This window comes from Emys orbicularis, chromosome 8 (genome assembly GCF_028017835.1).
Source record: "Emys orbicularis isolate rEmyOrb1 chromosome 8, rEmyOrb1.hap1, whole genome shotgun sequence".
NCBI lineage: Eukaryota > Metazoa > Chordata > Testudines > Emydidae > Emys > Emys orbicularis.
In genome coordinates this window covers 98,355,400-98,369,182 of record NC_088690.1, presented here as the reverse complement: position 1 = coordinate 98,369,182, position 13,783 = coordinate 98,355,400, and the positions used below count along the sequence as shown (strand labels likewise).

Sequence of the window (13,783 nt, the reverse complement as noted above, 5' to 3'; positions counted from 1 at the left end):
ATGTATTATTGACTGGAATTCCAATCCCACTACAGAGCAGTGAAGCCATATCTTAATATGTAGCCGATTTTAAAATATTTAAATAACTTAAAAATTAGAATACTGAAGAAGTCCATTAACATGATGTGGTTTGGGGTTAAACACACAGAAGAGGATGGGAGACGTGAAAGCATTCCTTGCTTTTAGTGTCAACTAAGCAATGTGTTATGGCAGTCTTCCTTATTGACATGACACAGTGTTGTGGAGAAAATCAGAGGCAGCAAGAAAAGTGTGTTCTACTTTTGATTCCTTCAGTTCAAGATATCACTTAGCATCCAGACGCAACCAATGTAATCCCTGTCGGGTGTAACGCACTAGGTCTGTCATGATGCTCGAATTAAAGATCAGAGGGCCCATAACTTTATCCAGTTCAGCAAAGAACTCTAGAATGACACAAGAAAACAAATCAGACTATTTACAGACACTCTCACATTGACTTCCCTCTGGAGAATGTGGTACTGAGGAGGAATCCACCTATGACATACTAACAAATATTACACATCTCTCACAGATGACACCAGAGGAGAGAGAAGAGGTGGAAGGAGGTGAAAATGGTACAGGGATAAAAGACAATTTCCAAGAGAAACCTAAACATTTTTGCAAGAAGATGATTGATAGGAACAAGTGGAAAAGGGTTTGCACTGAAGTTAAACACTCTCAGAAGTGGTGAGTTCCCTCTCAAAGAAATTTGCATATTCATTAAATAAATTTTTAGAAATGGAAATCTGAGTCCATCATTGTAAACTATAAGTTATATCAAGTCCCAAAAATTATATCTGGCTATATATTGCCAGTGTGAGGCTTATTTATACATTCAGAATCAAGATCATAGGAGCAGTCTGAGATGTTACTGAAAATCTAATGCAATAATTATCCATCTTTCCCTACAGCAAAACACCAACTGAAAAAACATACCTGGTGTACTATTAGTGGATTCTCTCAATGTGAAAGAGCTATTAGCATTTATGGCATAATTCAACACATTTGATTTTACAATCAGATTCTGCCAAGTCTTACCTCTTTGCTCTTTAGAAAGCTGTTCAGCTTGGTCCCAAATTTCAGTGGCATAGAGAAAGTTGGATGTAACCTGGACATAGCTGGCTGCCATCTGGTGGATTCTCTGTGGAATAGTCACAGAAGAACTGCTCCCTGAAGGGTTGGTTGCCCCCGAAGAGTAATTTCCTGAATTTCCTGGAGACAGCTTCGGAGAGACCGGAGATGGCATACCAACAGGTTTGCTAGTTTAAAAAAAAATAAATAAATAAAAACGCATGATTTTTAAAATACAAAATGTCAAAATATGTATGTATTCTGACACATCAAGCTGCAAAATTTATTAATCTGGAATTATAATAGTTTGTACTTCTATAGGGCCCTTCCATCTTGGGATCTCTCTTTACTTACATTTAAAGTAAAGAAACCAACAAGTTTAAGTGACTTGCCCAAGGTCATATGAAGTGTGCCTCAGAGCTGGGAACAGCATCCAAGGCTTCGAGTTCTGTGGTTTAACCTTATGACCAAACTTCCTCACCATTTAATTTAATCGTTTTTATAGAGGAATGTTTATTAAATGTAAGTTTTAAGGAATATACTTAAAAGAAACCTCTGAACAAAATCAGAACCACATGAAAGGGCTATATTGCCATACATGTTGAAATTTCTCAATCTATTACAAATCTGAAAATCTAAGTTTTAGTAGGTTACTTCAGATTTATATGTTCTCTGACTACACAGAACAGATAAATACATCAAAATACTACTCCGAGGGTTTAAACAGTACAAGTAAATTGCTCCCTATGTTTTCCCATGGAGTTGTTGTGTTTTGAATATATTGTTGCAAGCTCAAATGGTTCCAGGCATTTTAGGAAGTCTATTGTCCTCTTAATGCTGGGGGGGGGGGGGGGGGGAAGGAGGAAGAAATGTATCTGAACAGAACCCATTGAAATTAGAGTTATGTATTAATTGCACACAGGAGGGCATAGATCTCTACTGCAGTAAGGAGTTATTTAAAATCATGCGTGGAGTGCTTTCAAGGACAGCAGTATTTTAAAACATTTATCTGAACAATTAAATGAACACATTTAACGGTTCATCAGACACATAGCTGAAGCCTGGATCCTTGCAACAGTACAATTGGCTAATGAGACTTCAGATAAAATTATATAACATGAGTAAACAGTGACTTTATAAACCTTACATAGACACTTTATTGTACATAAATTAAGATATAGGAAATATCTAGCTAGTTTAATAATCAATCATTGAATTCAGCTCCTGCAGATTATTTTATTCCATTCCCTCTCCCCCACAAGATTTAAAATGTCTAAATCAAGAAGGAAAGTAGTTAAATGTACAAGTTACAAAGCTGCTTACCTTCCCATGCCAGGTGACGGTGCTTGAGAGTTATTATAGGAATTCTGTTTGGGAAAAATAAGTTTGTGGGTGATTTCCAAGGGTATGTTAATTGCTTATTAAAACAAGTTTTACAAATGGATACATTTCTTTGTGATAACCAAAAGTCTGAACCAGTATGGGAGAATCAAAGCACTTTAAATTTGGACAAAATATCCCATTTTACTGCTGACAAACTAAGGCACCAAGAATGTAAGTGATCTGTCTATGGTACATAGCAAGCCAGCAAAAGAACTGGGATTAGAACTCAGGTCTCCTAACTTAATTCCTTCCACTAACCACTAGACTTTATTACCTCTGGTGGCAAGTTTCATACTTTTTCCAATCTTCGCCTTCTAACAGCAATGTGAAAGCTGTTAACACTGGCATTGAGCAATTAGACTCTTTCCTCAAAACCTGAAATTATATTAGCATGCTCTTCTCCTCTATTTAAAGCTAGGATTTCCAAAGAAGCCTACAAGCTTCCAAATAAGATGCCTAATTCCTATTGGCTCCTTGGAAAATCCCAGCCTAAATTCAGATTAAGCAATCTCACCCGAGTTTTAAATGTCCTGACTGAGTACCTCATCTGAAACAACCTAGATTCAAATAAGTGAGTAAAAGGAGGATTTTTTTCAGCCTCTTGTAGTAGGTTTAAACCAGATCAGATTTAAAAACAGATTTTTACTGAAAATTCTAGAAAGTCTCATGGGAGTATATGAAAGTTCAGGCAAGCTGGCTAAGAGCACTGCCTTTTGAACCTTGGTAAAGCTGTTAGATGAGCTAAAAACTATTTATTCAAACACCAACTTCTGCAAATGTTGGACAGCTGCAGTCATAAAATGTATCACTAGAAACAGAATTCCCTTAAGATCATACATGAAAGTGAAGGTTCAACTTTGTAATGTCTGCAGCCAGGAAGAGGTACTTTTTATCCTCTCTGAAATCTGCTGAATTGTTTATTCTTTAAAGCAGACAAAAGCTAGCTGAAATTATTATAAATGGGAAAGTATTATGCTAAGACCAGTAGGGTTATGACAACACTGTGGTCATGCTGCAGTAACAAAAAAAATAGAGTTCTAAAACACTGAACATGAGTTTACTTTAAGAGCCACATTTCCAGATAGGGACATATCAAAGTACACGTGTTAGAGAAATCAGGAAAGTACCTTGGAATTTCCTTTTTTTTTTTTTTATATATATATAAAAAGGACTCTCGGTAATATAGGAACTTTTTACCTTTAGATGTTCTGTCAGTGTTTTAGAGTATTTCAATGCACTCTCCTTCTTCAGTTTGAAAAGCCTTAGATACAACAGGGACTGGCATCGAAGACTAGGCAAAGAAAAATGGCAACACATTTACAATGAGTGTGTGCTTACATGGTTCAATAATGCATGGAAACAGCTAGCAGCTGTGTGTTTTTCAAACATACTCTCTGAGGTATGGAGTAGTAGTTTTGCCATCAATAGTAACAATGTTTAATTTGTCAGAGAAACGAAAGATAGTCTAAGCTTGAGCACAAGACTTTAGATACACAATCTTCATTGTCTTTACTTACATAACCAGAGTCCTGCTCACTGAGTTGAGAATACAACCCTAAATCATCGCCTAGACTAGCAAATAAATGAAAGAAATTTATTAAAAAATAAATGAAGCCCATTACACCAGGATGTGCTGATACAACATGCAGAGTCTGACATCACATTCCCCCCCCACAAAACAACAAACTGATTCCTGTCCACTCTGTACTCAGCAGCCTGAAGAATTTGGAATGTTAGGAAGGTGATTCTTTGACATATACCCCAAGCTGACTAATCAGTAGGTGGGCACAATGGGAAGATGTTTGGGCACCCCATGTCTTCTGCTGCTGCTTCTTTCAACCCTAAGGGTCAGTATGCAGTTCAACGTCAAGGCCACCTTTGCAAGGCAGAGGCTCAAATCAGTGCTATAGCACCTCTATCTTTTAAGCAATAAATGTTGATATTCCTGTTTCCAGAAGAATCACTAAATTATTTAATGCAACCACTATGGTTTTATGAAATATTTAGCGTCTCAGAACAGAGCTACAATGGCATAGAAATATACATTTAACTTGACAGTAACACCGTCAATTTCTCATAACAGGAAAATTCCACAGCCACATAAGTGTGAGCATGAAAGCAGAGCTACAGACACTCTGATGCTGCAGCTTTAGTAACATAGTCTAACTCTACTCAAATTCACAAGCATATAATAAGTAGTCCAAAAACTGTCTGTTTTAACCATTAAGCTTGTCATATCTATAGATCAGTCTTTTCATGTCACGCCCCCCAACCCAGAAGCCACAGTCGGGAGCAGGGCCATGGCTCCCAGGGACATGGGCAGGGGTAAGGGGACCGAGGCTGGGGCTGGAGCCACAGCTGGGCTGGGTGCCAGGAGCTGGGGCCGGGGCCAGGAGCGGAGCTGGATGGCACTCCCTCCCAGGCCCCTGTTGGGGCTGGCCCGGACCCCACTGTGCCACCCCAAGCGTTCCTCCGTGCCCCGCTAGGACAGCGCACCCAACAGTTTGGGGACCACTGCCATAGATGGACCAGACATCACAAGGAAATCAGACTCCCATCAAAAGCATTAGCTTACTGCTCACCTTTCATTAAGTTTATAAGTGAGAAACAAGAACAGATTCTTGGCACTATTCATATCACTTCAGTGGTAAAGCTAAAACCTAAAAGTAAATTTTTTTTGGTCCTAAATGTCTCCTTTTTATTCCCTCAATATTCAAATACACAGGAAGGTTAATAACAGACATGAAAGGGAGACGCTATGCTGGCTCTCACTACCTAAGGTAGTGGTCCCCAAACTTTTTACCTTGTGCCTTCCCTTACCCAGTCTGCACCCCCTCGGCCCCTGGAGCTGAAGCCAGGAGTGAGGCTCCGGCTCTGGGAGCCGGGGGGAGGGGACATGGATGGGGTAAAGGGACCAAGGCTGGGGGCTGAGGTGGGAGTGGAGCTTCGGCCAGGGGTTGTGGCCAGGAGCAGAGCTGGGTGGTGCTCCCTCTCCCCACCCCCCGTGGGGGCTGGCCTGGGCCCCAGCTGTGCTCCACAGAATGTTCCTCCACGCCCCTCCCTCCCCCCTTCTAAGGTTCAATGAAAACCTCAAATACCTTGGAGCACTGAATTTACAATTCAGTTAAAAACGAAATAGTTAAAAATACCACTGTGCTTAACCTTTGGACATAGTGCATTCACTAATTTGGCTCAAGATGTTTTATTAAACCAAAATATACGTACCAAAGCACTGCTAGCCTTTTATCTGCAGCCGTAGCATCTGGTGCCAAATAATTTTTCAGTTTCATAGTGTATCTGCAAACAAAGACATCAAGTAAATGACAAATAAAATAACGCATTATGTTGTCATTTATCAGTTGCCATTTCTCATTTAATATTCTTTTAAGAAAACTATTAAGGCTTAGTTCCAACTGCCCTCATTTTACCAGAGATCCATAGATGATTTACTCAAAAGTCTGGATGAGGAAAGTTTTGGAATGTTTTTTGTTTTTATATTACAATTTACACTAACATTAAGACCCTTAGAGGAAAGAATTTAAAAGTCCTTTTAAAAAACAACAACATTAAGCCTCAAAATATGGATAAGGTGGGTAAATTTTTACAGATGAGAGATTGCAAGTATTGGTGGCAAAATCAAGAATCGAATCTGGGCACCTGCTCCCAGTTCCCCGGGTCTGATCACTAGGCTCATAGACTCATAGACTTTAAGGTCAGAAGGGACCAATATGGTCATCTAGTCTGACCTCCCGCATGATGCAGGCCACAAAAGCTGACCCACCCACACAGAATCTTCCAGCCTGCGACCCCTGCCCTATGCTGCGGAGGAAGGCGAAAAACCTCCAGGGCCTCTGCCAATCTACCCTGGAGGAAAATTCCTTCCCGACCCCAAATATGGCGATCAGCAGAACCCCGAGCATACAGGCAAGATTCTACAGCCGGACCCTCATTTTACCCGCGATGGCATGTTAATGCCTAATTGACTAAAATCACTTTATCCCTTCAAACCATTCCCTCCATAAATTTATCAAGCCTAATCTTGAAGCCAGAAAGGTCTTTCGCCCCCACCGTTTCCCTCGGAAGGCTGTTCCAAAATTTCACCCCTCTGATGGTTAGAAACCTTCTTCTAATTTCAAGCCTAAACTTCCCCACGGCCAGTTTATATCCATTCGTTCTCGTGTCCACATTACTACTGAGCTGAAATAATTCCTCTCCCTCCTTGGCTTCACTTACTACTTGCTTTATAAAGCTTACTTGATTAATTCCACAGTTTCTGAATACATAGGGAACGGGGACTTGGATTCCTGAGCATTTTTCTCCAATGCATTCCCACATTCGATGAAAGACACTACAGCATCAAGATAGAAAACAGCTTTCTCAAACCTGTCAGACTGAAGAGAATGAAACTTTAAAAACAAAAATAGAGAGAAGTTGGAGAGAATTACAGTACTAGAGAAGAGTACAGGTTCAGAAGAGTTAAACCAACCTAACATTATGTGCAACCACCAGATAGATGTTTTGGGTTCTACTTACCAATGCATCTGCATTGTGCTTTAACTTCTTTGCTTCTTGTAAATAATGATCGGCCGAGTACATCCTACAACATAAAAAAAAGAAATTCTGAGTTTAATAAGATGAAAATTGAATCCCTTTCTGTGTGTCAAGCTTTGTAACTATGGGATCTTTTGACATTGCTTTTTCTTCCTTCCTCAAGTTACAGCGCATATAATTTTTATCATATAGACCTTTCAACAGTTAAATTTGGTTACTTCCAACTATTGTTTTAAGACAGCTAAGAGTCACTGGATTTAGCCAACTTATTCCACATTCCCTAGCCAAGCAAATCAGACATGTTAGCAGAGGTGTCAGCTATCTGACGTGCTAGTGCAGAGTTCCCAGTCTGCAGATCACAAAAGGATAGTATTAACCAGATGTGAAACTTTCAGAAGAAATCAAGACATGTTCAGATGGAGATTCCATTGTTATTTTTGAACTTAGGTCACACAAGCTGATCTGTGATATATGGCTGCATGTCCTAAAGCAAGCTCCAAAGCAGGGGCGAGTAAAGTTTTTGGCCTGAGAGCCACATCGGGTTTCAGAAATTGTATGGAGGGCCAGTTAGGGGAGGCTGTGCCTCCCCAAACAGCCAGGCATGGTCCAGCCCCCGCCCCCATCCGACCCTCCTGGCTTCTCACCCCTTGATGGCCCCCCCGGGACCCCTGCCCCATCCACCCCCCCTGCCCTCTGTCCCCTGACCATCCCCAGACCCCCCATCCCTAACTGCCCTCTGCCGCCCCATCCAACCCCCCCTCTCCTTCCTGACTGCCCCCCCCCCAGGACTCCTGCCCCATCCAACCACCCCTTCTCCCTGACCGCCCCCGGAACCCCCGCCCCTAACTGCCCCCCACCGCTGCCCCCCACTGCCCCATCCAACTCTCCCTCCTTCCTGACTCTGCCCCGCCCCCCGGGACCCCTGCCCTATCCACACCCCCTTCTCCCTGTCCCCTGACTGCCCCATCCAACCGCTCCTCTCCTTCCTGACTGCCCCTCCCCCCCCCCAGGACCCCTGCCCCATCCAGCCACCCCTTCTCCCTGCCCACCCCTAGAACTCCCGCCCCCATTCAATCCCCATGTTCCCCGCCCTCTGACCTCCTCCACCCCTATCCACACCCCCAAAACTCCCCTGCCCTCTATCCAACCCCCCTCCCCGTCCCCTTACCACACTGCCTGGAGCGCCGGTGGCTGGCGGCGTGGCTGCACCAGGACAGGCAGCCGCACCACTTGGCTGGAGCCAGCCACGCACAGCGCAGTACAGAGCACCGGGTCAGGCCGGGCTCTGCAGCTGCGCTACCCCAGGAGCTCGCAGCCCCGCTGCCCAGGGCATTGCACCCATGGCGCAGTGAGCTGAGACTGCAGGGGAGGGAGGGCAACGGGGGATGGGCTGGAGCTAGCCTCCCAGGCCAGGAGCTCAGGGGCCGGGCAGAACGGTTCCGCAGGCCGTAGTTTGCCTACCTCTGCCCCAAGAGATCTTTAATTTTCTATTTTACTGTATTAAATGCTGTATTTACAAGGTCACTGTCTAAAATCTGAACAAGATTTTCCAAACATACAAATAGTTGAGTTAAACATTCCCCTATTTCACCACAATATGAAGTACTGGGCACATCCGATTTCATTTAAAATCAGCATTTTATAACAGTTCATTTAAAAGTGAATCATACCCTCCTTTCTTAGAGAGGCACTAGTTGACACTATAAAAGGAAAAAACTAATCTTTAAAAATCAGTTTACTGTAATCTAAAACCACAAATACTAAAATGTCTAATTATAATTATATGGTTACTGCATGGTGTCACTGCAGGGCATAGTCAAAGCCACCCGGGTGCCCTAATTATGCATTTCCGTATCTTAATATATTTGGACTTCTTTTAAGTTTATTCTGAACTCTGAATTTCCTGGCTTTAACATATTTGGCTTGTGGATAACTACAACTTCCCTCTAACTACAGATATGTGCTCCGAACTTTAACTCCATCATAACTTGATTTTGTCTGGGAATATGTAGAAGAAAAGCAAACCACTCCCATAATCAGGTTGTTTGCATATGGTCCTTTATGCTGGCCCCTAGAAGTACTTAATCCAAAAAGCAGTAATTTTAAATCAACCTTGAAGTAGCTGATAAAACTAGAACTGAGCCCCTGTAGAGAACACCCAAGTATTTGCATGAAATATTTCATGAATGGATAATCTTGATGTGAATTTGGGAACATTTTTTACTGATTCACATTCTCCAAAATTTTTCAACTTTGATAACACAGGACCAAATGATTCCATGATCCCACTTTTGTTAATCAACAATTCCAGAGGATCCTCTCCATGACTGAGAGCAGTCACTGACTCGGGAGTGGTGGTGGTGGTGGTGGTGGTGGGGACGGGGGGGAGAAAGGGGAGCCAACTCAGCCCAAAGAGGACAGGCAGGCAGACTGGTCTGGTGAGGTGTGAAATGAGTCTGCAGAAAGGGAGACTAGTATTCTTAAAAACGGACATAGGACAATCACATACTGTCAGAATCCACTGCTTGCTTGTTTCAGGCCGAGTACGAATGTACAAAGGAGGCCATGGCTCCTGGTAGTGGCTGAGATGTCGGCCAAATTAGTGATACATGTGTCAGGCAGGCATACAATTACACAAACAGCATGCAGATCTCCACAGAATAATACTGTACATGCATGGCAAAGAACATCCCCTATACATAGGAAGCTACTATACATTTTACAAGTTACACACTGAAATTAGTGCCCTGTTTAGGGAAGAGGAAATGTAATGTGGCTGGCACCTCTCACTGCTCTCACCTGTCATCAAAAACAAGCTTTGCTCTTCGGGACTTTGAGCTGTCTGTAGCTGGGGTAGATGCAGGAGGGCAGTTCGATGAACTGTTTAGAACCTTTTCCTGAGAAGAAATAAATTGCCACAATTAGTAATTATAAAAGCAGTTAGAAATCTGTTTTAAAAAGAGATGATTGTTCATTGCTTAAGTTCCTCCTGGTAGTCTCACACTTGTTAAATGCAAACTAGGTCAGTTTTGCAGCAGGTTAATTGCCATTCACATTTACTACTTACACATCATGACTTTCAAAGGCTTCTCTCCTCATTGGTGCTCCAACATATGCTGGGGGTGGAGCCAGACCGAGGATCAAGGAACCATAACCAGTTCCCTTACAAGTAGGGTGACCAGATGTCCCGATTTTATAGGGACAGTCCCGATTTTTGGGGCTTTTTCTTATATAGGCTCCTATTACCCCCCACCCCCTGTCCCGATTTTTCACATTTGCTGTCTGGTCACCCTACTTACAAGCCCCACTCTCTGATGGGCCAAATGGATCTACGCTAGAATGAATCTGATAAAAGGTTTCCAGGCACAACTGAATTCTCCTCCTCAACTTGGTAATGGCTAACATTCATGTATTTTACTGTCCTCCTAGAAGAGGTGCTGCATGTATTTTTTGCTTTTCTATTCCTTTTAGAAGTATCAACTCTGTAGCATGATTTTTGCTTTAATATTTCAGAAGTGGAGTGATCATTCTATTTTTCAAGCATCCAAAATGTGCAAGGAGCCTTCACAAAGAGACATGGCTCCTACCCCCCAAAATCATACAACTTCAGCTCAACATGACATAGTAAGTGAGACACAAGGTGGGCAGGGTAATATCTTTTATTTGACCAACTTCTTGTTGGTGAAAGAAACTTGACTGCTTCAAAAAAAAAAACAACCCCAGCAATATATAATCTCCGTTCACCCACCACCAAAACGCAGCCACTTCAGAACAGAAATACAGCCAGCTGTACCAAATGTTCAGTGACACACGACAAGACTATACTAATTTAAGACAGGAATTAAAACCAATTTAAACTATAAGGAGATACTAATTACCCAAATAAAAAAAATAAATGGCCAGACTTGGTTCAGCGCTAACGCAGAAGGAAAAAAAAAAAAAAAAAGGTGCCGGTGAATCTACAATACAATCCCCTGAGGGACCAACAGGCTCCTTGGAAGTCTCCCAAGCATGCACTGACTAGACCAACCCTGCCTGCCTTACAAAATCTGATGAAGTCAGCATCTGAGGTGGATGTCTGCAATCCTAGTTTAGATATTTCCCTTGTTTGCTATTCTTGACCACCACGTCACATTTTTCTCAGTTCCTGTCTATTTGTTATTTCAATCTGCACACTTGGCTGTCATGATTAGTTCCTCTGACTTTGTTTCAAACCTTTTCTCCAGACATTACTGAGGTTAGCAATAAGATTTACCAAGTACTGCAACATACCAATAACATCCCTAATGCCTCATTAGGCTTTGAGGTTCTGTTTGCTGCAGAGGCCTCAAGACAAGCTGGCACCAACACACTACAATGCAATCCAGACCTTGTGAATTATAGTCACATTTCGCCTTTGAAATATTACGTTCTTGCCATCTGATAGTACAGCAGTCACTGAGAACAGCTTATCATACAGCTAGGTTTAATACCATGTTTTATCAGACATCCTCAGATGTTATGCACCACCCAATAGTATCAATTTATATAGGTGAGAGCAGGCAGAATCCCTAATTCCCTCTCCATTCACACACACCAGTGTAATGCCACAAGAACACATTTAGTCTGAACTTCCTCCCAAGCTATTAGTTTCTAGAGATTTTAATTTTCAAAATCTCCTGTCCCACCCCATTTTCTCCCCCGACTCAAACATAAAACCTCTTTATTCTGCTGATAGCAGCTAATTACATCCACCTGGTCTGGCAGCCAGGGCAAGTCAGCAGACTAGCTCTGTAGCCCTGGGAAGGGTCCTATCCTGAAACACACCCCAGGTGGGGGGAAGGGGAGGATTGAACCATCTTTTCCTTTATAGTCAGGATAGAAGTACAATCTGCTAAAATCACAAATGGCTCAATTATTTAATTGCATATAAAATAGTATCATATTGTTCTCCTATTTTACTTTTATATAAAAAACTGAAAAATGTCACTGGAATCAAATTAAATGATTAATAAGCAACCTCTATCTATAGTTAGAAGAACACTAATCACATTTGTAAATTTAACATTAGTACCAACCTACCCCCAGGATACTACAGTTCTAATGAATAGCTACTGAGTTGTTTTCCATTTACAGGCTTCCTTATGACCCAATTACTTGTGCACTACCACAGGGAGTAAACACCTTTAAAAACTAAATTACATTTAAGCTTAAAGTCAAAGCCTGACAAATTATTGCTTGGATTACACATTGACATTCCAGACTGCACACAGAGAAACGGTGAATATTAGAGGAAAGCATTTACAAAATAAACTTCTTACCTTGACTTCCCTGGCATTGCTAGAAGCCTTCCCTTCTGTCTTTTTTTGTTTGGAAGATGAGTTACTTTTGCTGCTGCTACTCTCCTTATTACTGTTGCTGCTTGATTTTAAGGAAGAAGATTGACTGACTGTTCTCTTCCGGGACCCATGATCTTGTTTGGAATCTTTCTGAAGGACAGGGGCCACAGGAGAAGGGAGCAGATCCTTCTCTTTACCTGCACTTTGCTTTGAAGACCTGCATGAAATGAATAAGTACATCTTATTTCTAGATACAGTGACAAGAATTATTTTGACCTAACATGACACTATATGGGGATATTTATTTTTCACCTCATTTTTAATAACTGGCTTTTGGGTGAACCAGATTGGCCTTGTTTTTACTATTTGATCTTGTTCTGATTTGAAAAGGTAGCAGATTCTAGCCAGAAAACCACTTTTGTTTAATAAAACAAAAAAACCAAACATTTACAACCTGAAAAGTTAATGCCAATGTTTATGTCAACCTGTCTATAGCACTGTTAAGGTGGAGACTTTGTTCTGAATGTCTAGACTAAGAGACGGTATAGGCATGTATTCTATTTGCCCAAGCAAAAGGGAAAGCTACCCTTAATTCAGTCATCCAGTACATATGTATCACCTCCCCACCTTGACTGTTCAAGGACTACTGTTGGCAATCAATGGCAAGCCTCATGCTTGCTAACCCATCTTCCAGTTGGGAAGATAAGACATTTGGACAGCTATTTGCACAGTAATAAATTGCTCAAAGAAAAATTAAACACTTTTCATACTATTAATCTAAAGAACATTTGGTTCTTTGCTGACAGAAGACAAATATCAAAGAAAGAATAAACTTTAACAGCCCCAGCAGAGAAATCTGCAAATCAGTTTTACAGAGGCTCTGAAAAATCTTAATATTCACAACTGAACACAATGAAACTGAGTGTTACCCTGTGGTATGCAGTATTATTGTACTGTGTTGGTCCCAGTATATCAGAGACACAAGGTGGGTGAGGTAATATCTTGTAATGGTCCAATCTAAGATATTACCTGACCTACCTTGTCTCTCTGTTACACTGTGGTAATTCAGAGTGGCCAAAAACAGGTTTCTTCAGATTATTCATTACAGTGGAATATGTGGTTCAGTGCACAGATATATTTTTATTGTGTAATCTGAAGTAGCACATATTTTTAAGAAAAAGAAAATCCACAAAAATGAACAAACTTGCCCCTCATTAAAAGTACACTAGGAACCTTGCTAATTTGCACCCTAACTCACTGCAAAATTAATTGTATGTGTGGATAAGATTGGAAGGCTTATATTTTGCCAGTTGTAGGTTAGTTCTAATCTATGGTAATCACAAATATAAATGTGGCCAATTTTTAAAAAAAATGTGGTGTATTTTTTAAAATGATCCAGTAGTTGAAGGATGGGAGTAAAAGTCAAGAGACCTGAGTTCTAA

General features: G+C 41.4%; 1 protein-coding gene across 1 annotated transcript in view; it reads right to left on the bottom strand.

The window, feature by feature from the left end:
• Positions 1-303: 303 nt before the first annotated feature.
• The window catches only part of AFF4 (ALF transcription elongation factor 4), a 73,418-nt gene continuing 59,938 nt past the window's right edge, over positions 304-13,783 (bottom strand). Inside the window, exons 15-23 of the mRNA XM_065408880.1 lie at positions 12,324-12,558; positions 9,823-9,920; positions 7,006-7,069; positions 6,727-6,878; positions 5,698-5,769; positions 3,670-3,763; positions 2,413-2,456; positions 1,057-1,277; positions 304-422 (exon numbers count right to left, since the gene is read on the bottom strand). Coding sequence (XP_065264952.1) covers positions 304-422; positions 1,057-1,277; positions 2,413-2,456; positions 3,670-3,763; positions 5,698-5,769; positions 6,727-6,878; positions 7,006-7,069; positions 9,823-9,920; positions 12,324-12,558 — 1,099 coding nt within the window. The remainder of the gene's footprint in view (positions 423-1,056; positions 1,278-2,412; positions 2,457-3,669; positions 3,764-5,697; positions 5,770-6,726; positions 6,879-7,005; positions 7,070-9,822; positions 9,921-12,323; positions 12,559-13,783) is intronic.